The 25,038-nt window shown below is 41.4% G+C and overlaps 1 protein-coding gene across 2 annotated transcripts; it reads right to left on the bottom strand.

Moving 5' to 3' along the window:
- Window positions 1–1,769: 1,769 nt before the first annotated feature.
- Window positions 1,770–14,551, bottom strand: KRT222 (keratin 222). 2 transcript variants are annotated; one of them, XM_056864797.1, is made up of 6 exons: window positions 14,392–14,551; window positions 9,590–9,718; window positions 7,386–7,606; window positions 5,485–5,564; window positions 4,139–4,247; window positions 1,770–2,062 (listed from the first exon to the last, which is right to left on the bottom strand). In XM_056864797.1, exons 1-6 carry the CDS (start codon window positions 14,485–14,487, stop codon window positions 1,849–1,851), a joined length of 849 nt encoding a protein of 282 aa, XP_056720775.1. In that variant the 5' UTR covers window positions 14,488–14,551; the 3' UTR covers window positions 1,770–1,848. The 2 variants fall into 2 exon arrangements, with proteins under 2 accessions (XP_056720775.1, XP_056720776.1); XM_056864798.1 differs by having other exon boundaries at window positions 14,309–14,399.
- Window positions 14,552–25,038: the final 10,487 nt, after the last annotated feature.

Below are 25,038 nucleotides of genomic sequence, written 5' to 3'. Positions count from 1 at the left end.
GCTTGTATTTTGCTCAGGGACAAGATGTTGGATCTGTTTGTGTGTAGCTGTATTTGTGCAGTTCGTGGTAGCTGAAATGACTTGATGGAGCGTTATTCTAGCTTCTCTCTGGTTACCTTAGTATTAAAAAGATGGCACGAATGTAAGACTACAGCAGAATTCTAGCTTCAGTTTATAGCCCTTTTAAGTCCCATTTGTCTGACTGAAATATGTATTTCCAGTTGTAATGGTGATCAATCCTGTGGTATAGGCACAGAGAGCATAACCCAATATTTTGTATTTAAAATACCTTTATCCCTGTTAGTGTAATAATTACAAAACTGCAGCTATGATCCTGTATCTGTTGAAATCAAGGGTTTAGATACTGGCTTCAAGGAAATTAGAATTTCAGCTTTCTGATACAAGAAATACACAATATTCAGAAGCACAAGCTAACAACACGAGCTAAACCAATAAAGAATGTTATACACCCTTCACCTTTGGCAAAAAGGGTGAAAAGTCTAATAAATAACAAATATGTGAAATTGACTTCAGTTTCAGAAAAACTTATATTTGAATATAGGCAGTTTCTTTTGAAGGAAATCTTTCTCTTGCCATAACTGAAAGTTAGAATGAAGGGGCCAGCAAGAAGTATATTAGTCAGCTAATTTTATATGACCCATATCTGGCTTACGCCTTTACCTGGATGGCCCAGGCTAGCCTGATCTCATCAGATCTCAGAAGCTAAGCAGGGTCAGCCCTGGGTAGTATTTGGATGGGAGACCACCAAGGAATACCAGGGTTGTTGTGCAGAGGAAGGTACTGGCAAAACCACCTCTGATAGTCTCTTGCCATGAAAACCCTCAAAAGGGGTCACCATAGTAGGCTGTGACTTGACGGCACTTCACACACACACACACACACACACACACACACACACACATCTGGCTTACAGATCTTTCTGGTAGATATATTCTCATGTTTTCTGGAGGATACCATAAAACAAGAACTTTGACATACTCACCAAAGGGAAGCCAGTTAGAGTACCCTTGTAGAAGGTTAGGCAATAAGTCTTGAATCTTTCAAGAGCAAGCCCTGTTGGCCAGCAGGAAGAATTCAGTAGTTCAGACATTAATAGTACAGACTTTTTTTATGTACAAAATACTTTAGCTTCATCCTCATATGGTGTTTGTCATAGTGGGTTTGTTTAGTAAAGCTGATGTCTATACATGGCAAAATATGGATTCAGATGGCTTTTAAGGAAGCCTAGGGAAATATTTGTGTAGTTTTTCATTTGTTAGAAATTCTCCTGTGGTGCTGCATCAATGGTCAGATTAGCCAGCTTCAAAAGGTCAAGGAAACAATATGACCTTTAACTGTTATTAGCGAAGTAACACATGTACTTTAGTGGGACCACGACCCAAACGTAGGTGATGAGGTTTGCCCTTTGAATCATTGATATGGCTTTACCACTTGCCAACTATTGTCAGCTATTCGGTGTATTAATTTTGATGGTCGTACAAGCAGGCATCCATCAAAATAGTGCTAAAATACATCCTTTAAAATGAAGGTGTTTAGTTTAGCAGGGATAAATCCCCATTAGATTCTTAGATTACTTGTTAAAATTACAAAAGTAAATAAATATTGGGAGGAAAATAAATAAGAACATAAAATACATCAACAGGCATATAATAATAACCTTCTCTTGGATCTTTAAAGTAATTACCAGTTATAGGAATATATATTAGTTGATAGCATGTACTCCTAGCTTTGACAGAGAGGAGGCTGTCATGAGGTCCATGTACGTCCATCCTAACATTTATTTCTGAAATCCATCCATAAATAATTTTTGGGTAGTTTGATGCCGATTTAGGTTTTGATGGATGGGATACTGCAGGACCGCCTCATTACTAATCTCACTTCAATATCAGGCAGGCCTTTCTGTTTAGTCTGTAAACAACCTTCATCTGTTGCTGCTAGGTGAAGATCAAAGCGCAAAGAAACAGATTTTTTCCTTAAGCGAGGGTTGTCCTTAAAGAAAGAGCCTTCCCATTCTTTAATTACTTCATCCACTTTTTCGGTCCTGAAATAGATCAAACATTATATACAGGAATTAATGCAAAGCATATCCTCAAGCTAGGCTTTTTACTAAGTGATGAAAAATTACATGCCCTGACCACACACGGAGATATATTTAATAAAACTGAAGTGGCAGTACTGTGCAGATGTTCAATTGTTTGTATTCACTAGAAAGTCTGCATAGATCCTTATGGGCATGCAAGCGTGCGGTCTGTGATTGCGCATACAAATCCAGTGCACATACATTATGCATGTGTAGGTCTCTGTGCAGTCATTCCACTGGACACATAGGGGACATGGGTTTTGTAGATGTATTCCTAGAGATGTACAATTTCTAGAAACTTTGAAGTCATGGGAGAAAATAACCACATTCTTTTCTGGAAAAAAACCTTGAAATATTGGGAAAAATGAATTATATGCAATCAATTGGATCCAGCAGAGTGTTTCCACAGGTGCAAGGATTTCTGCCCATGGAGCACACAACTTCCTCACCTTCCCTCTTCCCCTGCAATCCAAAATGTCCCCTGAAATGCTGTTTCCAGAGTCATAATTTGGGTTGTGGGGGGGGGGGGCGTCAAATCCTCTGTTGGGACAGAGAGTGGGGTATAAATTCAATACATAAATAAATAAAATTCTGCAGGAAAAGTCATTCAGTCTGTGAAAATGCTCTGTGGATCCAAGCCATTGATTTGTAAATTCTGGAGTGAGTGGTGTAAAAATCAGGACAAATCAAAACCAAAGCTAAATTTCTTATATATGGGTCTCCTCTCATGTGGTAAAAAAGGTTTTGGTTTGGATCCAGCCAGATTTTTGACCCAACCTCACACAGTTCTGCTACAGCCCCCATTCCACATGGCATTTTTCCATGCCAGCGATCCCTATGGTTGGTCAAAGGGGAAGACCCTCCTCCCTTTCACCAATGGAAAAACTGGTTGTATCCAACCCACTGCAATCATCACTATGATATGGAGTTAATATGTAATGTAAGTGGTTTATTTATTTATCTTGTAAACCCTGCCTTTCTCCTCAACGGTAGCGCAAAGTGAGTTACATCATCTCCTTTCCTCCATGGCTGTAGATGATACCATGGAGAGCGACTGTCAAAGTGAAGATGACCCTGTGACCTCTGTGGAAGAGAGTTACAGCCCATTCCTGAAAATTGGGCCGAAAGTCTTCAGGAGGCGACGTGACCTCGCCGCAGGCGTAAGTGTGTATAATTGCGTGTTTACACGCCCTTACGCTGGTGGCGAGGCCAGTCCCGCCGGCGGCAGAGCGCCATGGAACCGCGCCTCCCCCCTCCGCCTGCGCGGCCTCTCCGTGGTGCAGGCCACGGCGTAGAGAGGCTGCGCTGGCACAGGGGGGCGTTCTGGGGGCGTTCTGGGGGGAGGCGGCTTCCTATCCCATTTCGGCCCTCGGCGACGGGAACGGCTGTGCTGCGCCTGGTTTTTAGCAGGCGCAGCCTCGCTGTTCCCTATGGGGCAAAAGGCCCTGGTAAAATAAAAAAGAAGCTGCGAAGGAGCTACTGCGCCTCTTCCCCACCGACTCCGCATGCTGCATTTTCAGGAATGGGCTGATAAATTGTAGAAATAAATGAGTGAATAGCCATAGCTGTGAAATATTATGCTCAGTTCCTCAAGAATGCTAAATTTAGACTAGTCTTTGGGACACTTTCCTGATAGTCATCCATTTGAATAACATGGGACTTACTTTTGGATAGACCTGCTTTGGATTGCCCCCTTAGTGTGTGAACAATTTTCAGTGCTTTCAGTTTGTTTTTTAAAGTTAAACCATGTGAGGGAAGTGTTTTTAAAAAATAGGGTACTGGATAGAGAGTAACTTCAGTAACTGCAGCCTGAGGCAACAGGCTTTTGGACATTGTTAACACAGGTAGTGGTCTTGTGCAGTTTCCCTTTGTGTTTCCCAGGTATGTGCAAGAGAATTTCCTGATGTATGAAGAGCCACGTCAATTAGTCAGAAAAGGAAATTTGGAATTTGTCCCACACGCAGCAAAACATTCAAGGCTGGACTTAAGGAATGTTTCCTTATTACTTATGTGTTCAGCTTTGCTCTTTTAACTTACTGTATCTTGCCACGAGCTTCTGCGCTCTCTTTCACAGCACCTCCGTTTAAGACTGCTTGCTTTGTCAGTATTTCTACTTTTTCAATCTCATGCTTCTTTAGCTCGCTAGCTGTATAGATGAAAAAAGCACACAAAAATGTTAGACTTCTGCCCACTTAGCAACAACAGACTAAATTACCACATGAGAAATGTTACATGACTTGTTCTGCTTTATCCAGTGTTTGAATGGTTCCTGCAGCAATCATTTGTATTGTGGATTCTTTCTTTGCCCAGAGGCTCTGGTATGAAAGAGCGGTGACACGTAGATGTGCGAATCACCACCCCCAGCTTTTGTAAAAATTCAAATAAGCTTTGACAAAAAAGGAATTAAAGAGGGTAATGGGGCGGGGGAGCTGCTTAATATTTCCTCATGGCTATTTTTTTTCTTCAAAATGCACCAACCCTGAGATCTATACCTCCTCCTGGGGTTGCCAACTTTAAGGTGGAGCTTGGGTATCTCCTGGAATTACAACTGATCCCCAGATGGCAGGGATCTGTTCTCCTGGACAAAATGGCTGCTTTGGAGGGTGGACTCCATGGCCTTATATCTTACTGAGGTCCCTCCCCTCCTGAAACCCTGTCCTCCCCAACAACTTCAGGGTAGCTAACGTTGGTATCAGTGGCCATTTAGTGCCCTACAAGACGATCAAACAAGACTTTATTTCCACAGAATAGCCCATTGCTCTGCTGATATAGGTTCCTCTAGGGTTGCCAACCTCCAAGTGGGACCTGGATATCTCCTGGAATTACATCGGATCTCCAGATGTCAGAGATCAATTTCCATGGAGAAAAATGGCAACTTCGAAGGGTGGACCCTGAGGCATTATACCCTGCTGAAGTCCCTCCTTCCTTCCCTAAATCCTACCCTCCCTATACTCCACTCCCCAAATCTCCAGGAATTTCCCAAGCTAGAGTTGGCAACCCTACCTCTTCCCTTACAGGAGAAAAGAAGCTTGAGGTGTCTTATTGTTATCAGGAAAACAACAAGGAAAAAAGAGTGAAGCCCTACTTTTATTCTCTAGCATCCTCTATTCATACTTGCCATCTTGACTACTTAGAATAGACTGGATCCAGCATATGTGAGACCCTCAAGCTGTGTGGGGACTTTGCTAGTCCAGACAGCCAGTGGGGTTTCTATGCGTGTGAATTGTGTTGTACCCTGTTTCTACGAATGCTAGAACCTGGAGGCCATTTTTCTTTATTTTGTTTCAAGTGGGTGATTGTCCTAGAGAACCCAGATCAAACAAAGCCTTGCCTAAATTGTGCACTCCCCTTTTATTTTATTGCCTGGTCTTAAGAAAACTCACGTGAAGGCAAGAAAAATGCTATTCTGCTAGTAGTAGGCTTTCTGGCATCTTTCCTTTCCTTGTGTGATGAACAGTGAAACCTAGAAAAAAGGGAAGAAATTATAACAATGGGGCTGGTCATACTTATATCTTTCTAAGAGAATATGATCACTTGCAATGGATGAGTTATGTACAGGGTGAGGTCACATGTGCTAGACAATTAATCAATCTTTAATTTACAGGCATTTGACCAAATCAAAATAGCATACAATCACCATAAAACAATATTGATTACTCAACAAATCCATAGATAAAAATTATCAACACTATCCCAATAAAATCCCATTTCTGAAATGGAAATTCTAACTTCTAAAAGGTTTATCTAATAGCATTTGCTATTTATAACTTGCATCTTTCCATGCCTTATATATGGTGGCACAAAGTTCAGCTACACATCTCGAGATTAATGAGTTACTATCTTCCAAAAGTCGTTGAGTATGAATTTCATCAGATAGACCCATATTGTTTTTTAAAATTTCCTGGATTGTCTTGACTCTTATCTCATGATGGAGAGGACAATGCAGTAAGACATGCTCACTGGTCTCAGTTTCTTCACCATTACATGGGCAAGTTCTTTCGGAGAAGGGGATTTTCCTATATCTGCCTTCTACGACAGCTGATGGCAAAGCTTCACACCTGGCTAACATGAAAGCTCTTCACAGTGTGTGTGAATCCAGGCTACTATCTTAACATGCTCTTTTTTATGCCATTAAAGGTTTTTGATTTTGATTTTGAATCCACGCTGAACTTGTCAGGTCCTCACTGCAACATGTCCGGTTAAAATAGGGTTGCCAGCCTCCAGGTACTGGAAAGAATAAAGGCTCCAGGTACTAGCTGGAGATCTTCCGCTATTACAACTGATCTCCAGCCGATAGAGATCAGTTCACCTGGAGAAAATGGCTGCGTTGGCAATTGGACTCTATGTCATTGAAGTCCCTCCCCTCCCCAAACCCCGCCCTCCTCAGGCTCCGCCCCAAAAAACTCCAACTATTTCCCAACCCAGAGCTGGCAACCCTAGGTTAAAGGTACTTTTGTTTAAGAAAAAGCATGCCCCTTGTTTTATGTGAAACAGCATGAATATTTGTTGTTGTGCATGTGTGGATTAAGAAACTAATAAGCAGGGGACCTGCAAGGACTTGGGGTGGGGGAAATCTCATTTTCCTCTGTTTCCCCCCCTCTACTGTTGTTTCTGTTTCCTCCCTAGCATCCCTTATAGCCTCTCCCCTTTTCCTGCTTTCTTCTCTTCTTACCACTTACCAGCCAACCTACCTTTATCTATTCCACAACTTTGGCTTTCCCATCCCCCTGGTAGCTCCTCCTTGAGAAAGGTCTGGCTGAGTTTGGTAGCCTCCACTGAGCCAGGCCCAGTTGCATGGTAGCAGCTGCAGTTTTGGCCTCCAAGTCCATTTGTGCCCTCCCCCACACCATTTTCTTGAAAGACGCCAAGGCTCAGCAATATTGTGATTACCTAGCAATCTCCAAAATGGCCACTGAGAGCTCAGTGGGCACTATTTTCTTAAAAATACAGGTGCCGTTTCTATTATTTTTGGGGGGGTTTCTAATCCCCCAATGTATTTTATTTTAGATTTCAGATTTTTCTGCAGACATCAGACTTCCAGGCTTGCAGAGAAATTCCCCCTATTCATCCCCTAGCTCCATTTTGCGGATCTGTTGATCCATGCTCTGTGGCTTAGTTCAGAATTAGATAAATGCAACTTGATCCAATTTGTAGCAGTACTAGCCATTTTAGGGGCTTTGGCCAAGAAGCAAAGTATAAATAGAAGAAATGAAGTACAGAATAAATAACGTGGCTCAAAGAATACTGGCTATGTTGTGGATATTTGAGGATAGGATATAAGTACCTTTTCTCCTCCGCCTCCAGAAGACTGCGATATGTAGCTATCTCTTGTTCAAGCCTCATTTTAGTGTTCAGTAATTCTTCATGTTGCTGGAGCTGTTTATCAATGCCTTGCCGCACGTCTTGTAGCTCTTTCTCCAGACCTTCAATCTCTGTTTCTAAATGTTGTAGTTGAGTCTGGTACTGCTGTTCTGTGGCACGCAGAGAACTTTCTAGGCCCTTTTCCTGTAAATTAAAATATTAAAAATATCTAAAAAGCCAAAGACCACCACTTATTAAGCGATAATTAACTTCCAGAAACAGAGATGGTTTCAGTATTTGTGATAGCTATTTTATTGCTCAGATTATAAAGTGTAGTTACAATTCTCTGACCTACTTGACACAGTATCTGCTTCTCAGGAAATATAATTAGCTGTTTTATCCAGAGAGTCATATATTTATTCCATGCAGTATTATTTTGTGAACATGTTAAAACAATGTAGGCTAAGGAGTCTACTTGATCCAGACAAAATGGGCATTTGCATAGTTTTATTGTATCTCCCTTGCATTTCGGCTGAGTCTAAGGCACACCTTGCCAATAAGAAAGCTCATCTAAATTTATGGATTTCTAACCAGTGGAAATAGTCTGGCAAGGAAAAAGTTCTATTAAAGGATATCTGGAAGAAGTGAGGTGAACATTTACAATTTGCAAGAAGTGAGGTGAACATTTACAAAGTCCCTACAAAAGACCTAATACTATTTGCCTTCAGAACGAATTGCGAGCAAGTTGTATCATGACTTAGTTGCTGTAGGATAAGAGGTCCGATTAGTAAAAAAAACACAGGTGACTTATGCAAGTGTGGTATGTCATACGTTACCTGAGGGAAAATAATTTTCAGTTTTCAAACTTCCTGGCTGCGTTTAGCATTTTGGGTCTTGGAAAAGTTTCTCAGACTTCACAGCAATTAGATAGCTACTTCATATATTTTAAATAGTTTTAGGTATTCTTTCTGGGATTTAACAGTGCCATAGTGGGCAGTCTGTTAAAAGGGCTGGGACCAAAGATATGTACAACAGGAACATTATAAATACATGCTCCCCCTTTTCAATACAATTGTGTCTTCCTGTGTACCAGTCCACCTTCCAAAGAAACTGGCTTTTCAAGTTGTCCATAGTTTCACAAACTGTGGGCACACCTCAAAGATCCAATCTTCACTTCCACTTCCATTTTACTTCCCCACTCAGGATGGTACATTTTCTTCTGTGGTCATTTTAAAAGATTTTTTAAAAAAATCTTTCTCAAATACAGCTGCTGAGGCTGCTTTTTCAAGGAGGATAATGGCATGGGAACCCTTTCCCCAGCTGCTGATTTGCTGCTCAACTGGTTTTACCCTGCCTGGAGAAAACTTATGGTTACCATGATATTTTCCCCACAGAGATACAGGCAGCTCAGGGGTGATTTTTCTCTAAGAAGGGATGATTGAGGGTGAAGAAATGTTAATGGATAAACGTAATCCTTTCCTCACCGCCTATCTCCTTTCTAAAACACCCTCCCAATTTGCTTTCCCTGCAACAGGATTATCAAATGCACCTTTACCAATAAAAAAATCAGGAAAAGCTGGAAATGAAGAAGGCATTAGAGATCATTCCCCCTGCAGGATCTCCACTCTTAACTGTCTCCTTCCAAAGAAGCTTTTCAGTTAAATTGCTTGAATCTTGCATTTTGCACATCTCCTCTAGCGACCCTATTCCACAGAAAGGATAGTTATGGAGAATATTGTGGTCCTGCTGGCAGTACCTTCAGCCAGGAGGCAAGCTGTTGCATTCTACACTGACTGTAGTGTCTGGGCTGCTTGCAAGGGCAGCCCCATGTAGAGTGTGTTACAGTAGTCAAATCTAGAGGTTACATAAATGATAGTTCACAAAAAAGTCTCTTGCATATTGTTCACCAAAGGGAGGGAAGGTGTCATGGTGTGGCCCAATCTCATCAGGTCTTGGAAGCTAAGCAGGGTTGGTACTTGGAAGGGAGGCCACCAAGGAAGACTCTGCAGAGGAAGGCAATGGCAAACCACCTCTGCTTCTCACTTGCCTTGAAAACCCCTTGCTGGGGCTACCATGTCGGCTGTGACTTGACAGCAGTTTACACACATACATGCACGTTGTTCACCGACATAGGAAAAAAAATGTTTTTAATTTTAAGCACACACCTAGTTGTTTGATCACACTTACCACAGCATGGAGAGTGTCAATTTCCCTCTGCATGTGATGCCACTGATGTCTAGCTTCCTTTAGTTCTGCCCTGGCTGCTTTTAGAGCTTCTTCGTCTTTGTCCATTCTTTCACTGATAGCTTCTTCTAGCTGCAAGGAAGCACTCGCAGCATCAGTTCAATGTGCCAGAATCACTGAAGATTTGAACTTTAGTTTCTGAAATGAAACTTGTACTTAATAGGATGGCTCTTAACAGCTTTTCTCCTGGTGAAAGAGAGAGGAGGTTCCTCCTTTGGCAGCCAAGGAGGCTATGCCAGAAACGGTGGTATTCACGTGGGATGGGCTACGATGAGGATGGGATTCAGTTAAAATGGAACAGAAAGGCTGGCAGGATCCAAATCACTTTATTCCTTCACATAAGAAAGGCCCTACTGGATCAGACCAAGGCCCATCAAGTCCAGCAGTCTGTTCACACAGTGACCAACCAGGTGCCTCCAGGAAGCCACAAACAAGATGACTGCAGCAGCACCATCCTGCCTGTGTTCCACAACACCTGATATAACTGGCATGCTCCTCTGATACTAGAGAGAATAGGCATGCAGCATGACTAGTATCCATTTTAACTAATAGCCATGAATAGCCCTCTCCTCCATGAATATGTCCACTCCCCTCTTAAAGCCTTCCAAGTTGGCAGCCATCACCACATCCCGGGGCAGGGAGTTCCACAATTTAACTATGTGTTGTGTGAAAAAATGCTTCCTTTTATCTGTTTTGAATCTCACCCTCCAGCTTCAACAGATGACCCCACATTCTAGTATTATGGGAGAGGGAGAAAAACTTCTCCCTGTCCACTCTCTCCAAACCATGCATGATTTTATACCTTGTTACATTACCTGTCCTTGCAACAAAGGAGATGCAAATCTTGAACTCAAATATGAAGAAGCAATTTAGAATTTCTGTTTTCAAATTCTACCAATGCGTATGCGTTGTTGCTAACTGGACCAATCATGTGGCATACCTGGCTAGGTTCTACCATTTCCAGGTTGTTCCAGAGGACTCACCCGTGATAACTCTGGGCTACTTGATGTGGCTATAACCATTTCTAAATTTCAATACCTTTATTGGCATAGCTATAACCATTTCATGATGTCCAGACCCCAATTATGGGAGCCAGAAAAGGAAAGTCAGTTTCATTGGATATGCATGGGTGTTGTATTGTCTTTGTTTAATCCTGTTACAAACAGTGGGTGGTCAATCATGCCTATTCTCTGACAAAAACCCCTGGAAAGTGTGACTGTGTGTTCTGAGTATACTGCTTTTTCCTCCTGGGATTCTTAATTTAAATGTTAATGAAGGTTATCCTCTAGAGCAGAGGTTCCCAAACTGTGCTCCAAGGAGCACTTGGTACTCTGGGAAACATCTCCTACTCCATTTTTGCATGGTAATTAGCAGCGTGTTCCAGGCTGAATTGCCCCGCATATTTTTTTGAATTTTGCACGCTGAACCGTCATTCCGGAAGTGACTGAGAAGCTGGCGCATACGTGCTTCGCATTACTACAGAGCCCATTTAATGCAACCTTTGGTGTTTGCCGTGAAGAATCCCCCTCAAGGAACAATGCAAAACAACAGAGGCACGTTAGCTATGCATATGCTAATGGCTATGCAAACAGGAACAAAGGAGCAGGCGAGTGGGGGGGAGTGGAACTTCTCCTTTTGCGTCAGGACCATAAAAATGCATTTTTTTAAGTCACATTTTTAAAAAGTGCTTTGAGCGAGCATCAAAATTGACCATGCAAAAATGGCCCTAGGGTTCCAGGAAGAGATTGGAAAGAAAAATACTACTGTCATTCGGTTTAGTATATAGGTGCTAGATGAAAATTAGTGCTCCGTGACGAATTTCTCTCCTAAAAAGTGCTCCATGACTCAAACAGTTTGGGAAACTCTGCTCCAGAGGACATATTCTTCTGTCCTTAATTTTTGACCAGCTCTGATTGGTCCTATAAGCCTACCATCCTTCTACAAAGGCCAGACCTTTTAAGCTTAAAAAGAGTGGAGAGTGGTAGTTCTTTGCCCTCTTCTTTTCCTCTGTCTGATGCATCTGTAAGGCATGGTCTGGTTGACATGGTCTGGTTGACACTTCTCCAACTTAGTGGTAGCAGAGAAGCCATTGCCACTTTGTGAAAGAGCCTGAACTAGGGTTGCCAGGTCCCTCTTCGCCACCGGCGGGAGGTTTTTGGGGCAGACCCTGAGGAGGGCGGGGTTTTGGGAGGGGAGGGACTTTAATGCCCTAGAGTCCAATTGCCAAAGCGGCCATTTTCTCCTGGGGAACTGATCTCTATCAGCTGGAGATCAGTTGTAATAGGAGGAGATCTCCAGCTAGTACCTGGAGGGTTATCTATACAAATAACTTTTAGCAGAATAGTATTTATTGTTCCTCATAAATAAATAAATAATCACACAGTCAATACTTGTTAGTATTGGCAACTCCGAGTTGGGAAATACCTGGAGATTTTGGAATGGAGCCCGAGGAGGGTGGGGTTTGGGGAGGGACTTCAGTGGGATACAATGCCATAGAGTCTACCTTCCAAAGCTGCCATTTTCTCCAGGTGAACTGATTTCTGTCACCCGGAGATCAGTTGTAATCACAGGAGATCTCCAGCTACCACCTGGAAGTTGGCAACCCTAACTTTGGTATTTTTAAGTTAGCATGGTAAACAGAAACTAATGTGAGTGCTAATGTTCTGAGAAGGATGTTGGAGGAAAGGTAAATACTTGCTACAAGGAAAGTAGGAAGTGGTCAGATGATCTTGTCTTGGGCTGAGGATTGGTCTAGATGGCCTCTAGGGTTTTTTTCCTGATTGGGGCTCAAAATAAGTTGAACTTTGTGCAGGGGTGTGTGGCAGATGAATGTTACTCTACCTAAACAAGAAAATTGTTTGAGGTCTTGATCTACCAAGGCATAATGAATTTATTTCTGTGAAACATTGTGATAAATGCCTCTCCGTGTACTTGAAGGAGCAGCTTCCAATAAAACATAAAACCCTTAAGTCCTAAGAAATGTTAAATAATTACAAAACAAAGACATCACTGTCAGCAAGCTCTAAAGACCTAAAGCAACCTATTTCTACAGCTTCCTAAACGCCATGCAAAACAGAGAGTTTTCTGAAAGGCTATTCTGTGGCCTGGGGGCTTCAGTTATAAAGGCCACAGTGGCCCCTTGCCACATATGTTTTCCTTCCTGTAATAAGGGAACATAATGGCTCTGTTGGAGAGAAGCATTCTGTAGTGGGTTTTTTGGTGTTAAGACACGTAGACTTTAAAGGTCAAAAACAGCTCTTTAAAGTGGAGTTGGAAGTAAACTGGTAGGCAGTATAGCTGCTGCAAGATTGGTCAAATGTACCTCTCCTTCCCACAGGAAGCCAGGAATGGATTAAGCATAGGGTTGCCAGGTCCCTCTTCACCACCTGGGGGAGGTTTTTGGGGCGGAGCCTGAGGAGGGCAGGGTTTGGGGAGGGGAGGGACTTCAATGCCATAGAGTCCAATGACCAAAGGGTCCATTTTCTCCAGGTGAACTGGTCTCTACCGGCTGGAGAGCGGTTGTAATAGCAGGAGATCTCCAGCTACTACCTGGAGGTTGGCAACCCTAGTTAAGCATGAAAGATGCTGGTCAGAAAATAGTTGAACAGAGATCTGCCTATGTTATAGCTAGTCAGCTTCCCTCTTCCTTTTTGATCAATGTACTGCCACTATTTTGTTCACTTATATTTCTGCAATACAAACAATTGCAAGACAGACCACAAGACAAACAACCATATTTTGAAATGACAAAATACTGTGGCAGCTACACACATGTGTAGGTGGAAGGGTACAATGCTTGTGCATTAGGTTTGGGTATGGGAACCCCAGATTCAAATTGCTACTCTGCTGTGATGCTTCTAGAGTAGTCTTTAGGCAAGTCATTGTCCCTTGGCCTAGCCTGTTGTGATGCTGAAAAAAGGAAATGTTGCGTCTTTAACAAGCATTTAGGATTTGAAAGACACCTAAAGAAAGAAATTGTATCAGACTACTGTAGAAGCAAGCCTGCCATAAATGGTAAAAAAGGACCACTCATTCAAAAACAACAGTTTTCAAAACTCAGCTTCCATCCAGCTGGAATTTCTTGGTTTATGGTGTTCGTGGTAGATAGACTTGTCATCTAATGGTGATTTGGATATGTTTAGTTCTGTATATGAATTTTTAATGGTGTCATGTTGACCGGGTAACCTTTAAGAAATATGAGACTCGAAAGAAGCAACAAAAGCATAACGGAACAGTATGGCACTCACTTTGTCTTTCACGGGGCACTGTAAATATCACCCTGAGAGTAAAACAAATGTCCCCATAATCTTATAGATGCTTAAAAATCCAAACTCGCCTTAAAATGGCTTCTATACATTATCACTGAGTGCCAACTAATTTGGTTTTCCTAGGAAAATTAATTTAGAAACTAGACTACATCTATTATTGCATTTCTAATCTGATTTTTTTTTTAAGATAAAAAAGCATAACCCCTCTGTCATTCTGTTTAGGTACAGACACAATATCTGAATGCAAGGAGACACAACACTCCACATTTATTGTTCCTGTTATACATCTCAGCATATTTCCCCCTAGCCGTTTAGTCTTGAAACACTGCAGAGGAAAAAAAAAATCTGATTCCCTTCCCCAATAATATGCTGCATTGAAAAGGAAATACTGTACCTCACAGAGGCTGAGAGAGGAACTGAGTACACATTGGATTGTCTCCTTATTCGGGTAGGTGCCTGTCTGTATGCAATCATTACCTGGGTCCCTGCTGAGAGGATGGTCTCTATCTGACTTCTGGTGATGAGCGTTTCATAGTTTGCCCTGATCCCATTGAGGAGCTGGGACAGTTCCATGCTGCTCCCATCCTCCACCTTGGCTAACTGATCCTTATTGATAGGGCGAGAAGGCTGCTGCAGAGTGTTCCCAGCCTGCAGTGAGCCAGAGAGAGGAGGGTGAAGAGGGACAGAACACACAGATCTTTTTAAAGCTGCAGAGTTCTATTTTTAAGCAACATTGAAGAATCATTTGCACAGGTCTGAAGCTGTCAGACTTTATCCTAGAACCACTGTGCACGTGCTGGAGGGACCTCCCCCTGATTGTACCATGGGAGGAGGTATCAGCAGGCTGACCCACAACACACCATGCTTGTAGCAAAAAGGGGTCCACTGAGAAACAGTGTTAATTTTAAAAACTAGATTAATCTCAGAACTGAGATTTGCAGCACACCGAGTACAGTGATATGAGTGAGCTTTGACTGTGTATAAGAAGGGTATCTAGCCCTGACCTGAATGGGCCAGGCTAGCCCGATCTCGTCAGATCTTGGAAGCTAAGCAGGGTTGGCCCTGGTTAGTAGTTGGGCGGGACACCATCAAGGAAGTCCAGGGTTGCTACACAGAGGCAGGCAATGGCAAACCACCCCTGAACATCTCCTGCCTTGAAAACCTTACGGAATCACAAGAGGTTGGCTGCGACTTGACGGCACTTTCCCCGACCACAAGGGTATCTAGAGTGAACAGATGCTGCAGCTTGCTAACCTTTGTATGTACGACTCAAAAGAAATGCACACTTCATTAAAGAAGCTGGTCAGTTTCCAGGGCAGACATGTACAAAGCAGCCCTACTTTGCTGATCTAAGGCAGAACCTATGATATTGTTTTTGTGATTGATGATCCAAATGATCCATTCTTCATGACAACTTGGTAATTCAGGAGGAAGAAACGGTTGTTGGTCATGTGTTTAATACTGACCCACCCACCCTCAGTCAGAAAACAAAGTAAAGCAGATGTTTTATGAGGCAGGCCTGCATTTTTATTTGAGGAAGAACTGGTCAAAGGAAAGTACAAGCAGCCTATAGCATGCTTTAGATTTTTTTAAAGTGGGGAGGCAGAAAAACTTACAAAAAGCAAGTTGGGCATTTTATGCACGGATTGTTTCCGTCACTATCAATCCCCAAGTATTTTAGGGCTTTGTTTTCATTACACGTGTATTTTCTAACCTTTAGAAGTCGCCTCACTCTCGCCTCACGTTTACCCCATATTTGTGGATGCTGTTTTACCCTGAGTTTAATATCTGCCTCGATACCAAATCAAAAGCTGGTCCTGTGCATACTTGTCAATTCGGGGTTTTTCTCCCACACCCATTCTCGCTTCTCTCTCCCACTTGTCTTTCCCCCTCATCCAACCCCTCCCCTTGAAGCTGGAATACTATGAGACTGCTTATTGGTCAGTTTCAGACCTCAGCCTGATCCAACAGTGTTGTTGTTTTTTGCGACTAGCGAGAATGCTGAAATAATCACAAAAGACCTATGAGGCTGCTTATTTGGTCAGTTTCACAGTGAGTGTTGGTCAGTTTCAGATCTTTGTGCAGAGTGATTTGAGAATTTAACTGCAAATACTGTGCACTGAGAGAGCAGCATATCCAACGGAAACAACTCATGTTTACCCACAGTATGGTCTTGGTCTATTTGTGCCCTACTGTGGGTAATCAACACAATAGTATTCCATGGAAATATTTGTCCTACATTGTACTGTTTGTGATAATCTTGGTTCCACCAGGATACACATGTTGCCTGTGATTGGGGACAAAGCCGTACCTTTCTGCAGTAGTATTGAGGACCATTACCATTGATCAATATTGTTTTAAAGCGACTCTCTGAACAATTGTATTTAAACTAGAATCTGGCTTTTAATTCTACAACAGCATATGCAAATCATATATACCAGAGAAGGCCAATATGTCCCTTCAGCTATCCATGTCTTTGTGGCCAAGGTTATTACACAGTTGCTATATGGCTCCCAGATATGTATACATGCTAAATTCAGACCCTTTGAAATAGCTCAAACCAAATTCCCAAGAGCCATACTTGTCAAACTTTCTAACTAATTTATTGATTCCCAGACATAGAGAGCTTTCACTCAGGCCCATCTCAGTGTTCTGTCTGCTTTATTAAAAGGGGGATATCTTAGTGTACCTCTGCAGGAGCATTTATGCCCTTGTGCTACTGAAGAAATTGAAACGATTGGGCATGTGCTGCTGCACTGTCCCTTCTATAATTACCTTAGATACGTATTTATTACACCTATCCTCCAAACAATTCTGGCAAGATCAGAGGAATGGTATACCTCTTTTTTTCTGGCAGACCTTGAATAGAGTTGCCAGATTTACTTTTTATTTATATATGTGTGTGTGTATATATGTGTGTGTGTGTATGTGTATATATATATTAATGGAAGATTGTGTATGTTCTTGCAGCCATGTATGTTTCACTCTGCTAGTCTATGACTGTAATAAATGATTGATCATTCATACTGAGGCTGTGTTGTTATCTTGCCAAGCTTAGGACTCCATGGTCATCATGATAACCAAACTGGGGTTCAAGTTTTTTTGTCTGGTGCTGTTTTGAGACCAATTACAACACACACTTAGTGGAAGGAAAATAAAGTTTATTTGTGGCCACAAACAGACTGACACAAGGGAGTCCTCTCAGTGCTTGTGTAAGGAGGCAATAGCTGTGCATTACATTTTATACCTTGATCAATTTGCCATTTCAGTGGTTTGACAACACATAATATTAACATGTTACATCTCATTGCCAACACACCTCTTAATTCATAGTTGGTCAACAGTTCCACTTATTTACCTGGTCTCTAATACCTGTGTCTTTTCAACTGTGATATCTGTCTAGCTGACACATTCCCTTTGAAGTACCCATTACACAGTAACTGGTACTCATTTCATCTTGGCCCCTCTCTCAGCTACCTCATTCTACTCCTTTCCTTTCTGTTCACAAAAAGGGTCCTCTTTCCTAGCCTGAATATAGTTCTGGGCAATCACTAACCAATTCTAATATATATTGGTAAAGCCTAACATGTATGCATACAGCATTGACGTTTACAATAATTCCTACCATTTTAATACATAATATATAGTTTCTCACACTATCAATCATGGCACCCATGGGATTGTCCCAAGATATATTGGGCTCAACACATGAGAAAGGACCTACTGCTTTTTTTGCACTGAGTAAGCTTCTGACCATCTGCATAGCAGGGTGAAGTTAAAGTGTAGGCCATGATAACACAATTAGCTGTTGAATTGAATATAACCCCCTTCTTCTGCAAGGGTCATTTAGTTTGGTTCATCTCTACAGACGAATGGATTCATTAAGATTTCAGAATATCTGGGGGATTTTGGAAAATTCAGCGGTGATTCTCTTGAAGCCCTGAAAATCCAGAGTTGCTGGAGCAATAGGGTTGCTCCCAGGTGTCCTGACTAATGGAAATCCCTCCTCCTGGTTTACAATCAAGTTGGGAGAGGTGGAATATGTTCAGAGACGGCTTGGGCATTATTAGCAGAAAACTTGAGCTGAATGAGACAGAACATAGTATTCCCCGGCTTATGTAGCTATGGTGATGAAGGTGGCTTTTTTTCTCCATCACTATTGCATCAGCTGAATCTTACCCAGCTCAGATTTTACATAAGAACAAAAGAAAAGCCATGCTGGATCAGACCAAGGCCCATGAAGTCCAGCAGTGTGCTCACACTGGCCAACCAGGAGTCTCTAGAAAGCCCACAAACAAGACGACAGCAGCAGCATTATCCTGTCTGTGTTCCAAAGCACCTAAAATAATAGGCATGCTTTTCTGATCCTGGAGAGAATAGGTATGCATCATTGTAGTAGTTCATTGTGTATTTCAATCTGATCTAAGTTCTCATAGAAAAGAATGCTGTGGTCCAATGCTGTGATGCTCGTTGCTAATAAAGGGCTCTCGATCTGGGCCAACTTAATGTCAGTTTGTCTACAGATTAGCTGTCAGATGTAGTGAAAGCACCTGCTTGTCGTTTTCTTTGTATACTTTTGGATTGATCTTCCTCACCTGCAAATTGGATCCTTGCCCATCCAAACTGATAAAATCTTGCAAGGATAAATTACCAATGCCATTTACCAGAATTATACATTTTTCCCTGGTAAAAGGAGTTTCCCAGGGCCTTTGAAGAAAGCAATGGTAAGACCTTTTATTGAAAAACAACTTTAGCAAAGAAAAATGTTGTCAATCATACAACTGAGCAGATGGCAATATACCTACATTTGCCCTTGACCCATTTTAGTTGGGCTTCAGGCCTGGATTGAGATGAGGTATCCTTCTTTGTCCTGGTGGATTATTTCCAATAGCTAAAGAATAGAGGTAGTGCCTCCTTATTAATTCTGTAGGATTTGTCAGCTGCATTTGAAACAGTAATTCAGGGGTCTCCAACAGTATTGGATCTGCTGGCACTTTTGGAATTTTAAGAAAGGATAATGGACATCATCACCGAATAGCTACTCTGAGGGTGGGGCCAGTCACAAAATATCTGCCATGGGCGTATCTCTCCCTTGCAAGATCAATACACATTGCATGAAGCAACGGTTATGTTAATGAACAGAGTTTTATGGCATGGTTCTGATTAATATCTGAATGACCATTCCTACTTCAGAGCTTTTAGCAGGTGTTGTGTGTATCTTTAAAGATTACATCTGAAATCATGAGGACTAGAAACATGTATGTGGATGAAGGAATATTTTGTACTTCATGCCACCATAAGGGCTATTTTGAATTGTGGCATCATTGGGAATAGTGTTGTCTCAAGCAGTGGGTGACTTGGAAATAGTTCAGGTGAGCTAGACCCCTTTCAAGAAAATATAAAGAAAATATAAAGAAGTGTTTCATGTCTCCTGGAGTGGAAAGGTCAAGTCATGTATGAAAACATCCTAAAGGGGGGAAAACAATAAGGGTGAAGATATTCCTGTGAATAAAGTCTTAGTGGGAAGATACTAATCCCTTGCACCCCTTGACAATGCTGTGAATGAAATCTAGGAATATAAGAAAATATTTTTACAACAGGATGGTAGCTTGCATATATATGTGGTTTAAATTATATTGGTATTGATTTAGACTGGGTTACTTTATAGTGAATCATTTTACTTGGCATTCCTACAGCTAAATGGCCTAATTACCATTTCATGCCTTTAAGGAATAATAAAGAGGAATAATAAATACAACCTTAGATGTTCTGCAAAATAATTCTTTGAAAATTACAACATACATATATAATCCAATAGGTTTACAATGTTCCTCTTGATGTTCTAAAGGAGCCTATTTCCTCACATTTGATTTCAGCTTGCCTCATTAGCCCTGGCATACATGCAACAACTATATTTTGTCCCTATAAAATCACCTGGTGATGAGATCTAACTCTATTATGCTTTAAAAAAAATGATAACCATCAAGGCTAGAAAAACCCCTAGCAGTTGGTTGCTTGGATTTGCTAGGAGTTTGTTGTGCATGCCTAAGCATATTTTAGTATTTGCTCAGTGTTCTATATACTCCTTAGTTACCTGATGCTGTTTCTTTGGAATTTTAATTTTTTACCAGTCAGTACTTGTAGCAATAATATATCAAAAATGCTATTACAAGAGTGGTTGGTATAAATCATTGAAGCCACATGGATACTACTTTCATTTGTAAACAATAGTATGCTTAGAGGTGTTTGGAAGCCCTTTGCTCATTTCTAGATGTGGGATGACTGTGGTTACCCAATGTTTTTTTTTTTTTTTTGGAGAATATTTTTTTATTTTCTACAGTTAACATAACAACATAAAAACAATATCCCCTACTAAAATTACCCAATGTTTTCATAGCCTAAAAAAGAAAATTAATACCAGCTAATGAGACTAGCTACAGATTGAGAGGAAAGGAGGATTTGAGGACAGCTATCTCCATATTTGGCGCCATGTATATCCAAACAGTGTAGACATCTAGCACATATATTATGGGGGATGGAGCTGTTGTTTATCTCTGTAAGGTGGCCAGTCCTTTTTGGTTGCTTAATACATTTGCATGTGTGTCGGTAGAAACATAGTAATCTACTCTCAAGACTATCCAGGAAATTTTAAAAAACAATATGGGTCTGTCTGATGAAATTTGTACTCAACAACATTTGGAAGATAGTAACCCATTAATCTCGAGATGTGTGGCTGAACTTTGTGCCGCTATAATATATAAGGCACGGAAAGATGTAAGTCATAAATAGTAAATGCTATTAGATAAGCCTTTTAGAAGTTAGAATATGGTCCATTTCAGAAATGGGATTTTATTGGGAATTTTTATCTATGGATTTGTTGAGCAATTAATATTGTTTTATGGTGATTGTATTATTTTGATTTGGTCAAATGACTGTAAATTAAAGATAGTTTTTATAGTAGTAATCTACTTGAACCAAGTTTTATTCATTCCTAGCCTGTGTTAAGAATTAAACTGGTTTACTTCTAGAATGACTAAGCTAGCACTGTTAGCTAATCTGGTGAACGGGGTTGGTTTCCCCACTCTTACACATGAAGCCAGCTGGTAAAGGTCCCCTGTGCAAGCACCGGGTCATGATGATTGTATCTTTTTTAAGAATAATACCTAAATATAAAGGCAAGTAAAAAAGGGTAAAGGTAAAGGTCCCCTGTGCAAGCACCGGGTCATTCCTGACCCATGGGGTGACGTCACATCCCAACGTTTCCAAGGCAGACTTTGTTTACGGGGTGGTTTGCCAGGGACTTCCTGAGTCATCTTCCCTTTACCCCAGCAAGCTGGGTACTCATTTTACCGACCTCGGAAGGATGGAAGGCTGAGTCAACCTTGAGCCGGCTACCTGAAACCAACTTCCGTTGGTATCGAACTCAGGTCGTGAGCAGAGCTTGGACTGCAGTACTGCAGCTTACCACTCTGCGCCACGGGGCTCGTTGCAGCAGTACGTTAATGTGATTACCCTTCTTCACTAACACTAAAAGGTATAATTGTAACGGAGACCAGGTCAACGCGATAGTTTTGCCTGCTTCCCAGAACAAGAAACATAGAGTGATACCTTTGTGTATGATCAACTGAAACCATCTGGTGCCCTGTGTTCTTAACCATCCTTTCTTTCTCTTCCTGCTGTTGCAGAACTGATAAGTTTGTAGATTGGGTATTTAGGGCATTGAATACCCCCCCCCCAAATAAAGAGGCACCTATGGCAGTGCCCGAATTGGATAGCCCAAGACAGCCCAATTTTGTCAGATCTCAGAAGCTAAGCAGGGTCGGCCCTGGGTAGTATTTGGATGGGAGACCACTAAGGAAGTCCAGGGTTGTCTTGAAGAGGAAGGCAATGGTAAATCACCTCTGAATGTCTCTTGCTTTGAAAACTCGACAGGATTGTGGGATGTGTAAGATTTTAATTAATTTAATTCTAGCATATTGGAAAAATGTTATTTTTCTATTATATTTGTAAGCTGTGGTTATTTATATAAGTCAGTAGAAAATAGTCCTGTCTAACTTAAACTGAACAAAGCAGGTGATCTTTCGTATCTGGTACAAGATATCACCAAATAACAGATGAGATCATATCCATGTGACCACAAAATGAGATCAGAGTTAGGGTGGATTTGAGAGGAGGAGATATTCAAATCCTCTTAGAACAAAGAACTCTGGAAAAGTATAAATATGAGAACTAGGCGGAGTCTGTTAGGAGACTTTCACTTTTGAACCCGAAAAGGGCTGAAATGTCTTCCTCTTTTGCCTGGCAAAATAAAAAAAGCTTTTTTCTCCCTTTGCTTCTTAAACCTGGTGTCGTCTCTACTTTGTGATAATAAATCTGGTCACAGAGGAGAGTGTATATTTACATCCAACAGATTTATGGCACCCCAGATGGGACATCTGGTTGTCAATTGCTCACAGATGACGGGTGTCGAAGTTTTGTAGGACAGGTGCACCCGGCGATTTCGCTGGTCCTCAAGCTTGGCAGACACAGCATCTGGGGGTGAGTGCAATTGCAGAGTCCCACTTTTAAACCGACCCAGGAGAAGCAACGGGCTGGAGGTAAGGAACCGCGGAAAGGAATTACGGGACCTTAATGGTGGGGCAGATCTTAGAGGTAAGCCCTTCTAAGAGGAGAAGGCAGAAGCAACGCCACCATGGATAAGGGGCTCAGTGGGACGCCACTGAGTTGGAATGGTAACGGGGGCTGTAACAGAGGGTTCAGCCAATGGTATTTTATTGTCAGTGTGAAAAGCAAGAGCAGGAATTGTGGAATCCTGTGCTGATCCAGAATTTTTCCAGTTGCCTCCAGGGCACTGGAAGAGGTAAATGCCTAGAAAAAGGAACGTACTTTTGTGTCTTGTCTTGTCCAGCGTGATTTATGTTCCCTCTTTCTGTGAAGTATTTTATAAAGGGTTATGTGATTATTTGACAAATGTTAACGTGTTTATTTTTTATGGGGCCAGCCTGAGATACTGGACGGCGTCAGCCAAAAAAAAAAAAAAAAAAAAAAAACATTTCCCTCCTCCCTTCAAACTGTGTTGCCGAAAGGAAATCAAATTGTTTGAGTAGTCTGGTTTTGTTGTGTGTGTTGTTGTTGTTTTCTGTTGAAAATCTGTTCTTTGCTGGGAGAAAAGTAATCTGGTTGTCTTCTTTCTGAGGAAGAGACTGGAAGAAAAAAAAAAATCCCCCATGCCCCTCCTTTCTCCGCTTTAAAGTGTTTCTTTAAACCTTCTTGCTTCTCTGTTCTTTTTTTCTCTCTAGGTTTTTTTAACAGACTGGTCGTAAATCAAGGCAGCAATGCTGTTTTGTTAACAGAAGATCCTTTCTTTCTCTGAAGTTTAAAATGTGAAACAAAAAAAAAAGGAATTTTAAGTTAACTCTGACTGAACCAGCCCTCTTGCTGAACGCAGGAGGAGGGGTCAAGTCAAAAGTGTTTGGAATTTGAAAAGCAGAGTCTTGTGAACTGTATAAAACTTTATAAGAAAAGAAACAGACTGGAAATGCTTACAAGGTGGAAAGGCAATGTGTATTAATATGAGGGAATAAGTAAGTTATGAGAAAGTTAGAGCATGTTTTGAGTGTGTTGTGAAGGGGCAAGTGTTGTGGCTTAAGAGGGCTGAGGAAAGGTGTTATGTATGGTTGGGAAAGACTTTAAAAGAGGAAAGCAGAAGGGTTTATAAAGAAAGAGGATAGTTATGGTTATTCAATGAGATGGATATTGGTGATGCTGGGTGCCTGTTTTCTCCAGGGACGGAGAAATCATGTTAATATATTAAGTGTTTTAAAACACAGTCAAATTAAAGCCAGGGTATTATTGAAGGCTTTCACGGTCAAAGTTCATTGGTTCTCATAGGTTATCCGGGCTGTGTAACCGTGGTCTTGGAATTTTCTTTCCTGACGTTTCGCCAGCGGCTGTGGCCGGCATCTTCAGAGGAGTAACACTGAAGGACAGTGTCTTTTTATTTTATGTTTTTTTGTTTTTATGTTGTTATTACATAAAAGTGGCATCATTAATAAAAAAAAAAAAGGGTATATATATTATTTGTAAACGAATGCTGTAAGTGCAAGATGACAATGCAGGCCAGTTAAACATTTCACCCATACAGGTAACCTTTGACTGGGAGTGTAAATGCCAGTTAAAATTACCAGTAGTACAGCAGTTGCTGACAAATGGGAGACAACATCCCTATTCTGGCATTGCCAAAGCCAGGTAGAAAAGGAAAGAGAAGAGGATGGAGATTAGTTAAGGATTTAAAGGAAATTAATGAGATTGTTCAACATGGGCATCCAATGGTGTCAGATCCTCACACTTTCCTGTACACCCCATCAGGACACCATGTATGGTTTAGTGTGACAAATTTGAAAAATGCCTTTTTAGCATTCCACTGGATGCCAACTCTAAGGACCTGTTTCTCCTGAGGTGAAAGAATCCAGATAATCTCTGCAAAAACAGGGAAGCTGGTGTTAAAGGGAAAGATCTCATTGCTGAATTTCTTAAGACAGAAAGAATATAGGGTCTCAAAAGAAAAACTCCAAGTAGCCCAAAGGGAAGTAATTTATTTGGGACACAAAATAACACAGGGAAGACTATTTATCGCATGCCACTCCCTCAAACTAAGAAACAGCTAAGGTCCTTCTTGGAAATATTGAAATTTTGTCGTGAGTGGATAAAAGAGTATAGTAAACTAACCAGAGACTTTATAAAAATATGCCATGATGAGGAACCAAAAGTATTGTAGTGGGAACCTGAAAATGCACATAAGTAAAAAGAGCTGAAGCAAGCTTTGATGACAGCACCAGCTCTGGGTATCCCTGACCTGCAAAAAAAGAGGGTTGCATGGCGGGGGTCCTTACACAAACTTGTGGGCTAACTGAAAGACCTGTAGCTTATTTATCAAAACAGCTGGATCCAGTGGCACAAGAGTGGCCTCCATGCTTGAGGGCAGTAACTGCAACTGCCCTGGCTGTGAAGGAAGCAAAAATTGACTATTGAACATCCAATCAAAGTGTTTTGCCCTCATGCAGTGACTATTTTGTTACAACGGAAAGGAGCCAAATAACTTACAAAAATCCTGCTAGTCTGCTG

This window comes from Euleptes europaea, chromosome 18 (assembly GCF_029931775.1).
Source record: "Euleptes europaea isolate rEulEur1 chromosome 18, rEulEur1.hap1, whole genome shotgun sequence".
Taxonomy (NCBI): domain Eukaryota; kingdom Metazoa; phylum Chordata; class Lepidosauria; order Squamata; family Sphaerodactylidae; genus Euleptes; species Euleptes europaea.
This window is presented reverse-complemented; position numbering and strand designations above follow the sequence as displayed.